The sequence below is a fragment of the Pelophylax lessonae genome (assembly GCF_965119305.1).
Source record: "Pelophylax lessonae genome assembly, chromosome: 2".
In the NCBI taxonomy this organism is placed as follows: Eukaryota; Metazoa; Chordata; class Amphibia; order Anura; family Ranidae; genus Pelophylax; species Pelophylax lessonae.
In genome coordinates, this window is record NC_138769.1 from 329,763,679 (window position 1) to 329,776,247 (window position 12,569).

Here is a 12,569-nt window from a genome sequence, read left to right on the forward strand (position 1 = left end):
TTTGGGTGGAGCTCAGCTTTAAGTGCATTTGCATATAGATTGCACTGGGTTATGCCAACATGTAATGCTGTGCCTCAATGATTGAAATGCAAGAATAAAGAGGCATCCCAAGGACAGTAAGGCTGAGGAGAAAAGGGCTTTATGATGCTGGATGCTGTCCAGCCAGGAAATGAGGTAGGCTTCATGTGACTTGCTGCAGTTTCTAATGCAGACTTTGAAAAGATCACAGTATGTCAAAAATTAGAGTAAGCAATTTCAGTTCAGGAGGGGAACTTGTAAACTGAGGAAGACAGATGGTAAAGCTGGAGTTCAGATTTAAATATGAGAGCAGTTTCACCTTTAAAATGGTTTATATTTCTGTGTATAAAGCTGTAATGGCTTTCATAAAGTTGAGAACAATTTATATAATTAATCAATGGCTTTAGAGTGTAACTTTAGTCAGAAAATGAAGTCCTGCTAGATAACTTCATACTGGCCCCTTTTGCAGATATAGCTATGTAAAACATTTAACATAAGTATCCATACTGTTTAAAATCTAGTAATGCACTGTCTCACCCTGCTCTGCACATGCTCAGTTGCTCTCCATTTTTAGGCACTGCGCCTACAATCAGAGCCACTAGAAGCCGATTTGATGAAAGCTTTAAGATTTACTGTTGCTGAAGGGGGACAAAAGCAACAGAAATGACACAGACTGTGCGTGAACACAGATTAGGGAGGGAGAAAAGAAAAGCAGGAAAGGTAAAAGGACAAACTCTGCTGCCAGGGAGACACAAAAGAGTTAGGCCTCATGCACACAGGGCATTTTTACAGCCTCTTTTAGGAGCATCAGGTATTTTTTTTTTTTGCACCTTAGAAATGCCCCTCCATGTTATTCAATGGCCTCATGCACACACAGACGTTTTGAAGCTTTTAGTGACAAAGGCGTTTTCAAGCTGCAAAAAAAAAACAGGGCCAGCGTATTCTGAGGACTGGCGTTACAGCTGTAAAAATGTCTGATGCTGCTAAATGTATGCTGTATGTGGCGTTAAGCCGCGTCAAGCATTTTTTTTTTACATGTCAAAATCAATGGTTACCTATGATAGCCCATTGATTTGAATGAAAGTGGGGGGTGTCATGGCGCTCTTCTAATATCCCAAGATGGTACAAGGAATGTGGGTGGATGGGAGGGGGGGGGGGGTTATGGGGCTGCGTGGGGGGACGACAAAGTTTGGTACTGTAGGGAAGCTATAGTCCGCGGCAGTCGGCTGAAGCGTGGAGAAGCCCTGAGAGATGCAAGAAAGGAGAGAGCGGCGCCAGCTTAGTATAGTACAAGTTTATTTAACACTGTTAAAATTGGTGACTCACTGTCCGAGGTTGGGTGAGACAGGTACACAAAGACTGTTAGGGTCATCCATCTTCCTCTTCCAGGATAGTGGTCATAGGAGAAGGTGGTGAGGTTCCAGAGGTATAGCCGAGCCGCTGTGGGGCTGCTAGTTGTCACTGGCCGCGGCGGAGCATGCACAACAGGGCTTCGGCTGCCGACTTATGATTCCTGATGACATCACTTCCTGGCAGGAGAAAAATAGGGGTTGCACGCGTTCAGAGTATCCGTGCTCCTTCGTCAGGCGATGGGAGTGTCTCAGGTGGGGCAGGGAATTTAAACCCTGTTGCCGGACTAATTGCAAAGACATCTGTCTGTGGGGGGGCGGAGCCAAAAGACTCTAAGAAAGTCATCTCAGTAAAAACACAATTGGGGATACATGTCTCTAGGAAATCCATAAAAGTACATAAAAATACATAAAAATACATGATGGTATTACATAAAAGAGGACTTATAAGAATAAATCCCATAAAAACAATACTGACATGGCCATGGGGAAAAAATGGATCGGTAATGTGTGTATACATCTACATGAAAAAACGGTATTGGAGGGAAAAAATAAAAATAGAAATAAATGTAAAGATAAAAAAAAATAAACATAAAAATAAACATGAAAATAAAAGTAAAAATAAAGATAATAATAAAAATGAAAAAAATAAAATAAAAATAAAAATGAAAATGAGAATAGAATACACACATATACACATATATATATATTTATATATATATATATACATATGCACATATACATATATATACATAAAAAAAAAAAAATATATATATATATATATATATATATATATATAAAAATATTGATGGAAAAAAAAAATATATATATATATATGTCACTGATAGGGAATGATGTGTGAATGTATGAGGTGTCACAAGTATATGTGCAATATTTTAGAGTGTGATATTGATTTCTAATCCCTCGTTTAGGCCTCCTGGCGCTAGAGTGTCCAGGGTATAAATCCAGTAGTTTTCTCTGGTACACAGTCGCTTGAACCGTTCAGCAGGGGGAAAGTGTGCAGGGATGGCTTCCAATACCCACACTTTGAGTCCATCGGAGCTCTTGGGATGATACTCAGTAAAGTGTCGGGGGACGCTATGTTTATCGGAACCTGTTTCAACAAGGTTCCGATGCTCTCCAAAGCGTTTGCGTAAGGTCCGTATAGTACGGCCTACATAAAGTAGGTTGCAGGGGCACACGAGGCAATAGATGACATATTCCGTCGAACAAGTGTAGAAGTCAGTGAGGTGATGGGTTTTTCCATTGTTTGTGAATTCCTTTAGACCGTGTCTCACATGTTTGCATGTTAAGCACCTGGTCTTACAACATTTGTACATTCCCTTGATTTGGAGAAAGGAGGTGAGTGATGAGTTAGTTTTTGGTCTAATGGAGCGGACCTGGCTTGGTGCTATTAGAGTTTTGAGGTTTTTTGCGCGCCTGTATGAAAAACGGGGGCGCTCGCTGAGGTCTGCACGTAGGTAAGTGTCTTCCTTTAGGATTGCCCAATGTTTATGGAAAATGCGTTCCATGTACTTGAATTTACTGTGAAACTGGGTAGTGAATCGTGCGGAGGTGGGATGATTGTTTATTTTCCTTGTATACTCCGCTCTACTTTTCTTTAGATCTTCATGCAGGTAGTGGTCAGAGGCTTTTGTTATGAGTTCTTCAGGATAGCCCTTTTCAAGAAATTTCTGTTTGAGTAGTGTTCCATGGTGGAGATATGTTTGGGACTGAGTGCAATTGTGTTTAAGGCGGCAATATTGGCTCTTTGGTATATTCTGAATCCATCTGGAGTGGTGACAGCTATTGTAGTGCAGGTATGAATTTCCAGCGGTGGGTTTGACGTAATTCTGAGCACTGATTGTATTATCATGATGGTATAACTCGAGGTCCAAGAAAGTAAGTTTTTCGGCATCTGAGACTGATGTGAAGGAAAGCCCCATCTGGTTGTTATTGCAGTGTTCGAGAAATGGTGGTATGAGGGAGGCAGGGCCATCCCAGATGATAACTATATCGTCGATATATCGACCGAAGAAGATGAGATGAGAAGCAAAGGGATTGTTGTGCCAAATGTATTGCTGCTCCCAGTAGCCCATAGTTAAGTTGGCGTAACTGGGGGCAAAATTGGCCCCCATGGCCGTGCCTTTGATTTGGGTGAGACTCCCATCGCCTGACGAAGGAGCACGGATACTCTGAACGCGTGCAACCCCTATTTTTCTCCTGCCAGGAAGTGATGTCATCAGGGATCAGAAGTCGGCAGCCGAAGCCCTGTTGTGCATGCTCCGCCGCGGCCAGTGACAACTAGCAGCCCCACAGCGGCTCGGCTATACCTCTGGAACCTCACCACCTTCTCCTATGACCACTATCCTGGAAGAGGAAGATGGATGACCCTAACAGTCTTTGTGTACCGGTCTCACCCAACCTCGGACAGTGAGTCACCAATTTTAACAGTGTTAAATAAACTTGTACTATACTAAGCTGGCGCCGCTCTCTCCTTTCTTGCATTGATTTGAATGGAAGTCGCATCCAAGTCGGATTATAATGATCCAACTTGTGCTCTGAGGATCTTGTAGGGGAACTCCAAGCCAAAATGGAAAAAAAAAACGGCATGGGGTCCCCCCCAAGTTCAATACCAGATCCTTTGAGCCTGGGTCTGGTATGGATCTTGAAAGTGATCCCCACGCCAAAAAGAAAAAAAAAGCAGAGTGGGACCCCCCCCCCCCACAAGACCATACCAGACCCTTCGGTCTGGTATGAATTTTGACTAGAACCCCCACGCCAAAGAAAAAAAAAAAACAGCCTGGGATTCCCTCCAAAATCCATACCAGATTCTTATCTGAGCATGCAGGTCAGGAAACGGGAGGGGACGAGCGCTTCCTGCCTCCTGGACCACACCAGGCCACACGCCCTCAACATTGGGGGGGGTGCTTCAGGGCAGGGCGGGCTCTGCACCCCCCACCCCAAAGCTTTTTGTCCCCATGTCAATGGGGACAAGGGCCTCTTCCCAACAACCCTGGGCGGTGGTTGTGGGATCTGTGGGCCGGGGGCTTATCGGGAATCTGAAAGCCCCCTTTAACAATCCCATCCCTTTTGCCATCCCTTATGTAAATGAGTATGGGGTATACAGAGGGTAGTAGTCTCTATTGGTAACATACCCAATACCCAATATCTAAACTGTAACATGTAGTAAAATGATATTGCTTATAACAGTGATGATCACTGTTAAAAATAATAGTTTTAACTGTCATGAATGGCTGTGATTGTCTACAGCTAATCACATGATACAGGGTGCAAGGTACCATGTGCCATTTGATAGCTGTGTGCCAATCACAGCTTCACAACAGTAGGAAAGTTGTCATGAATGGAAGCCAGCCAGTCTCCATGCTGTATGTGCTTTTTAGTTAGCTGCCTATCAGATCAAGCAGATAGGGAGCCCAACAGCCAACTGAGAAAGCACACACGGCAATCTGACAATACTGCTGCTAATTGTGAAGCAGTAGCTTAACATTGACAAAAGGCAACAGAGAGTGCAGTTACTAGATGGATCTGCAGATATGGAAATATACAACAGAATCACTTTCATCATCCAATCACATGCAGGCAAATGTACTGTTCTTTTTTCTGTTGTCCTTGTATGTGATTGGGTATTCTTTGAAAAGTGACATTTTCACTACATTCACTAAGCCCTAGGGAAAATTCTCTTGTAAAATGCAAAGTGAACAGCTTAATTGCCTTTAGTAAATTAACTCCCATATGTACCTGCAGGGGAACTTTAATATGGTCTCCGCCTAATTTATGAAGGTCTTGCACCAGTTTTGATAGAAGTAGTGACACCTGCACCAGATTAAGGTAGTTTTTTGCTACCACTGCTCTTTAAATCTGTGCCAGCCAGCGTCATCCGCTGTAAATCACAGGCAAGGAGACCCTGATGGGGAACTAGTCTCAGAGTTCCACATCATGTTCTGCCCACTCAAATTCACAGCCACGGCACCTGTTGGGTGGGCGGAGCCTGATGGGAACGCTGTGGCTAGTTCCCCATCAGGTCTTTAATGCCTGTGATTGACAGCGCACAGCAGTGGGTGGATTCCAAATCTGCTATTGGAATGAATAGCAGCTACGGATCTACCCAACACCATCCACAGTCAATCAAAAGTAAAGTTGACCTGATGGGGAGCTAGGCTCTCAGTTCTCTATCAGGTCTCGCCCAACCCTAATACAAAACTCTGTGGTCCTGCACCTGTCAGTGTGATGGGTGCAGTTGATCGAGAGGAAGGGAGCAAACTGGGGAAGGAGTGTCCAGTATGGACACTCCTCCCATAAGAAGCGGCATTGATGGATGTTATCAGTGTCACTTTCAGTGTTGCACCCCATAAAAATTCTAAAGGGTATCTATGACACCTTTTTATGAATTACCCAGAAACAATTTTGCCAGATAACTGCCTATGGATTAATTTGATATAGGACAGCACATCATTATATTACTTTACAGCAGTTTGTTTCAAACACAGCTATAACCTTGTCTCAAGGCACAGACTCAAACATATTCATTCACTCCATGCTTGGCATCCATTAGTTAGTCACATCCTCATCAGCATATTTACAAAGTCTTTTCAGTTGTGCAATTTGGAATAAAGTGATGTCCAGGATTTTAGCTCAAGTAAAAATAAAGAACTTAAAAATGAAGTATGTTAATCCAAACAGAAACACAAAAAATCTTCACAACATGTAAACTGTTAATATCTTCACCTTTCCTCAAGCTGTTAAGGCTTAGGCTCCTTTCACACACTCCGTCCGTTGGACGGAGTCCGTTTTTCTCAGCGGGGGATCGAGCCGCCAATCCCTGCTGAGCAGCAGGAGGACAGCTGTGTTTCCGCGCTGTGTGCAGGAGGACAGCTGTGTCTCCGCGCTCCGCGCTGACAGTTCCCCATGCATCTCTATGGGGGAAATCGGATGTCAATGGACCGTCAGTCCGTTCTCACCCGATCCCATCCGATCCGATCCGCTGGACGGATGGAAAATAGGGTTTCCATCCATCCAGATTTGACGGATCGGATCGGGTCGGATGTCAGCGGACATGTCTCCGCTGACATCCGATGCCCCATAGGAATGCATGGGGGGACCGTTCAGATCCGCCAAAAAAACGGACAGGCGGATCTGAACTGTCCACCTGTGTGAAAGGGGCCTAAGTGTGCCCTCTCTCTCTTTTTGACAGGCCATTAAAATGCATCATACTTACAGTGTTTTTCCTAATTTCTCCACTGAGAGTACTAACAGGACTTCAGATGGAGCACGACCGAAGGTACTGTGCTCTACCAGGGTAAGGAATGTCCAGAATCTGCTTGCATAGTGATGTAGTTCTACTGGCATAAAGAGCAGAAGAACCAGGCTCCTCACTGTTCGCTAACTAATTACCAGAAAAAAACATGCACAATCGCTAGACCAAAGAATAAGAGAGTCCAAATTAATTTTCGAAACGTTAGTGCACGCAGGGTACTAGGACTGTTTGGACCCCTAAAAGAGTTCCTCGGAAGTTAGCATTTTAGCACTGATGATGAAGTGAAGCAGGCTATCCTAGGATGGTTCAGGTGTACTGACAAATCTTTCTATGCCGAAGCTTTCCAGGCATTAGTTAAACGCTGGGATAAGTGTATAAATATAGCAAGTCAAAAAATAAAGGCAGTTTTCATTCCTTGAAATTTGTTCTTTTATTATATTAACTCAAAAGTCCCAGTTTGACTTCAACGTCCCTAGTTTGTATTAGGCAGGTTACCAGCAGGTTACCAGAAAAAAAAACATGCATAAATGGAGGGTGCGCCAGTCCAAATAATAAAAATAAGTCCAAATTAATTTATTAGTTTGTACTAAAAAACAGCCAATGCATTTCAGGGTCAAATAAACTCTTCCCTTTTTTACTGGTAACCTGTTGGGGTACCATTTGAGGGTAGAACACAAAGAAGGTGCTTCTAAGTGTAGCAAGGTTTCCAGGCCTGTGGCCTGATGTGGTTCTGCCATTGTTACCGGTTACCTCTCCAGTCCATGTGAGCTACGACCCTGGGTGTAAGAACGGAGACATTGACAGATGTGGCATCTTTGTTTTGTGGTTTTATTGTAGATTAGGGGATGGGAGAAGGAAATAAGTGGGATACTCCTTAGGCTTAACTAAATACACTTCGGACTTTATCCAGGAAAAATGTCTGTTAACGCTGCCTTGACGCCAGCCGACGCTAGCCAATGCTCACTGACTCTCGGAACACACTGTAACTTGATAGAAGTGCTGAATCCTCGACTTTAAGTCCAGAAGATCCAGGACTGTGAATTATAGAACTACTGACACTGCGGTACTGCAAAGTCACTGGCCACTCCCCCCCCCCCCCCCCCAGCGTTGCACTGGCTCGTGGTAGTTTGTTGTAGGTTTCTGTATGGCTGCAACTCTCTACTGACACTCTGTGCAATTCAGGGCCCAAACCGCAGGTGCCCCCTTTAACCTTGAACTCTTCAGGGGTTCACTGACTATGTACCCCCTCAGTAACTTTAGGGTCCTCAACCTAGGTACCCCCTTTCCTCAGCTAGCTGGCACTGGATCCTAGAACCTCTTCTGGAGTGGTCCCCTCTGACTCTAGGCAGACCCTCAGGGGCAATCCTCAGTACTCACAATCTGTGTAGGACTGGACCCCTCTCGCTCGCCGCAGGTTCTCGGCACACCGGATCCCCTCAGCTTAACTCAGCACTCTCTGGATTCCCAGGCAACACCCCGAGACATCCGCTTTCTCAGACAGGAGGGGAGACAGCCGTACTCTCCCTCCTGGGACTCTGCTCCCACCAAAGACACCGTGCCACGCACTTCCCCCCAAACTTATACCCACTCCCAGAATCCTTTGCAGCATAATCTGCCTCCTGTGGTAGTTGCAAGCTTGAATGTGTCCCCTGATTGGGCTTCCTCCACTACCCTATGAGAAGCCTCTCACAGGAGCCAGTGGGGAAACTTCCCCTTCAGCAAACACATCTGGAACCCATGACACCCTAACTAACAAAAATCATGGCCCTGCTGTTAGGCAGACAAGGCCCACTATACATTTACCTAGCACCTACCTGTACCTGCCCATAATGGTTAAAAAAAAAAAGAAGGAAGGAAATGTCAGGCAAGCAGGAAGAGCTGCTGAAGCAAGCATGGAACGCAAGCACCTGGATGAGACATCAAAGAGACGTCAAAACACTCATCTTTTGTGAGTGTATTTAGACTTTAAACTGTATCTTTTGGAGGGTCCTTTTTTGCCTGAGAGTGCCCTATACCCTTCTAATTTCTACCTATTAGAGGGTAGCCTTCTTTGTTGTGAGCAGCCTAACCTGAATCAGTGAGCTCTTCAAATTTTTCCCCTCACTACTTTGTATGAACTCACATCAAAGTCCCAGCACCTCTTGGATGCCTTTTTTTTTTCGTTGGGGCCTCAACTTACTACAACTGGACTACTTAACCTCTCCCCCACCAAAACTACCGTCTCTCTCCAGATTGGAGCAAAACTTTGCCCTGTCAGCGCAGAGAGTAGTTATTGGTTATTGTTTAGGGCTGCTAGGAGGAGGATAACAAAACCTTCCAAAAGGGATCACTTCTGACCCCTCCTATAACATCCCCCCCCCCCGTAAAACCCAGAAAGTCCCTGTGCTTTTTCAAGAGCAAAGATAGCACATCTAATCAGCCACAACTGCTACACATGAAAAACATAAATGTTTCTTTGCTATAGAAAAAATACATAAAATATTTTAATAGAAATCCCTACTACTAGCTGGAACTAGCATAAGTCAAAATACACTCTCTGAGAAATGCTAACTAACAGTACTTTGGATTAGGGTATAGAATAAGCCTGTCGGTTTCTGGATTCCAATACTTCACATAGAACTCCAGGTTTGAAGCTCCAGGATGCACTAGGAGAGCCTTCTGTTTTAAAATAGGCCAGCCATAATTGAACTCTTTAAAACAATGCTGGTAGTCCCTCAACATACATTTCCCATCTCTAAGATGTTGGTTTAACACAGCATGATTGTAGACCTCCCGAGGCTGCTCTTTTAATAAATCAAACAGGTCCTTTGAAACATACAGGAACTTATACAGGAACTCCAGTCTGTACTCCTGCATCATTTGGAGGTGGAAACATTGTTGGGGGTGTGAATGCGTAGTTAGCTATGCGCCAGCTCCCTCTCCATGATGGAGTTATAAAATAGTCATCCTGGATATTTTAACACTAGCTAGGCCATCCACTGTAGCAGGGCGCAACAGGGAGAGAGGAAAGATTCTCTTTACCATGCCCATTGATTACTCAATAGATTCAAATGATGTAAATCTCAGATTCACAGTAGGGGGTCAATCCTCTCTCTCTTCAGTGGTCTCCTCTGGAGTAATGGAAATCTCAATAAAGTCTCATTGTTCTCATCGGATAGAGACAGTTCATAAGAGCTGTAGACAGGTGAGAGGTTGTCAGTTAAAGAGTTGATAATCTCCTCTCCAGAGTTAACAGGCAGGGCACCCGCAGATTCCAGTTCAGTCTTTTCCTCCTGGCCCTCTAAAGATACTGTGACCATAAACTCTTTGATGAAAATGTTATGAACCTTCGTAGGCCCATCCATATCATATGATTGTCAAATATCCACCTGCATCATAGATAGTATCTCCTGAGGCAGCTCCTTACTGGAGGGGTTCTATCATACCAAGCAGCTCCTTACTGGAGAAAGTCTCTTGTTCCTTACATCTCAACAAAGTTGGTGAGAATACCTTTTCTGGGACTCTCCAAGCCTCTTCTTGGCTTCAGTCATCCTACAGGTCTTTGGGCTTTGTATGTTTTTGTACGTACTGTTAGTCATTGGGGCACGCAAGCCCCAATGACTAACAGTCAGTGTAATTTCTAGGCTTAAAACAGAGGTCCATGTCAAGAACAGTGCCCTTCTTAGACTCAGGGAGTCAAAGTTCGTCACACCTTTCTCTTTTCTAATTCTTCTTTTAGCCAAGCTGACATCAGGCCTCAGAAGCACAAATCCTAGTGTTCTCCTCACAGGCAGGTGCAAGGAAGGATTTATCTCACCAGAACTTTCTGACTTCTCCTCTCAGGTCCAACCATTTTATATGGCTAAAAATACCAGTCAATCTAAAGCCTCAAGACAACGTTCAATTGGCACCATCCTGTTTATGACAGCAAAATTGTGACAGTTACCACAATTTTGACACAGTGCAGCCCGCCACTACTTCCTTTAACAACAGTCAGGCTCAAACATTGTTTCATCCTGCCTCATGAGACAGACTCAAACTGATCATATAGATTTTTTCATATACTATACATTTTCAGCATCCATTAGACACTCCCATCCTCACCAGTACAGCTGTGGCCAAAAGTTTTGAGAATTACACAAATATTAATTTTCACAAAGTCTGCTGGCTCAATGTTTTTAGATCTTTTTGTCAGATGTTACTATGGTTTACTGAAGTATAATTACAAGCATTCCATTAGTGTCAACGGCTTTTATTATTAATTACATTAAGTGTATGCAAAGAGTCAATATTTGCAGTGTTGACCCTTCTTTTTCAAGACCTCTGCAATTCGCCCTGGCATGCTGTCAATCAACTTCTGGGCCACTTCCTGACTGATAACAGCCCATTCTTGCATAATCAATGCTTGGAGTTTGTCAGAATTAGTGGGGGGTTTTTTGTTCACTCTTGAGCATTTAACACAAGTTCTCATTGGGATTAAGGTCTGGGGAGTTTTCTGGCCATGGACCCAAAATTTTGATGTTTTGTTCCCCAAGCCACTTGATTATCACTTTTGCCTTATGGCAAGGTGCTCCATCATGCTGGAAAAAGCATTGTTCCTCACCAAACTGTTCTTGAATGGTAGGGAAAAGTTGCTTTTAGGAGATGTCTTTGTACCATTCTTTATTCATGGCTGTGTTCTTAGGCAAAATTGTGAGTGAGCCCACTTCCTTGGCTGAGAAGCAACCCCACACTTGAATGGCCTCGGAATGCTTTACTGTTGGCATAACACAGGACTGATGGTCGCACATTTCTTCTCCGGACAAGGTTTTTTCCAGATGCCCCAAACAATCCTCAGTAGTCCAATTCCTGTAACTTTTGCAGAAGATCAGTCTGTCCCTGATGTTTTTCCTAAGGAGAGGTGAGTTCTTTGTTGCCCTTCTTGACACCAAGCCATCCTCCAAAAGTCTTCCCCTCACTGTGCATGCAGATGCACTCACAGCTGCCTGCTGCCATTCCTGAGCTCTGCACCAGTAGTGCCCCGACTGTAGCTGAATCAACTGTAGGAGACGGTCCTGGCGCTTGCTGGGTCTTCTTGGGCGCCCTGAAGCCTTCTTCACAAATGCAGTGGAAATGTTTTTTTCTGGGATTAAGTCTATTTCATGGCGAAGAGAGACTTTGCAATGAATTGCAATTCATCTGATCACTCTTTATAACATTCTGCAGTATATGCAAATTGCCATCATAAAAACTCAGGCAGCAGACTGTAAAAATTATTATTTGTGTCGTTCTCAAAACTTTTGGCCACAGCTGTACATTCACAGTTCCCTTAATGTAATAAACAGCCAATATTTTCTGTGTTTATCAAGTTTTGAAGGCCTTACTGCTCCCCCTTTTTTTGGCAATCAATTAAGATGCATCACACACTAAAGTTTGTCATACCGTGAAGCAAAGAATATTGTCGAAAAGCTGGATAGAATGACATTAACTTTTGATTTTGTTTCACTGTTAAAAAGTTAAATCCACATAAATACACAATCTCTTACCATTAGGTTTTCTAACAGATCTTGGGAACCTCTGTCCATTATTGCTTAGAAAAACTGAGGGTATTTCCTGTAGCAGAAACAAAAAAAACATGCTTGTAAGAAAATAGGCAAGCATATTAGCCTTTAATCTCTGCAAATGTTATTCAAGTGTGTTCAACAATAACTGGTATCAGGGGCTTCATCAACAAAAGTAACAAAAGCACATACATAATGTTACTACTCAACTTAAATCATTGTGTGGTAGAACAATATGTGTTTCCTGTTTCACAAATCGCAATGTTCCATAAGCAGGACTGTGAAAGACCATGAATACAACTAATTGGTGCTCATTTCTGAAAACTTAAACAAATTAAAATAGATGTAGTGGCCAATCAAGCCTTAGCTTTTTTTTTTTATTGTTTTAGAAAAAATATAGATAAA

The 12,569-nt window shown here is 43.4% G+C and overlaps 1 protein-coding gene across 1 annotated transcript in view; it reads right to left on the reverse strand.

The window, feature by feature from the left end:
* Window positions 1-12,569, reverse strand: part of SH3D21 (SH3 domain containing 21) — a 217,924-nt gene that overhangs the window by 166,549 nt on the left and 38,806 nt on the right. The window contains exon 3 of the mRNA XM_082246910.1: window positions 12,150-12,216. Within this exon, the coding sequence (XP_082103036.1) occupies window positions 12,150-12,216 (67 nt within the window). The remainder of the gene's footprint in view (window positions 1-12,149; window positions 12,217-12,569) is intronic.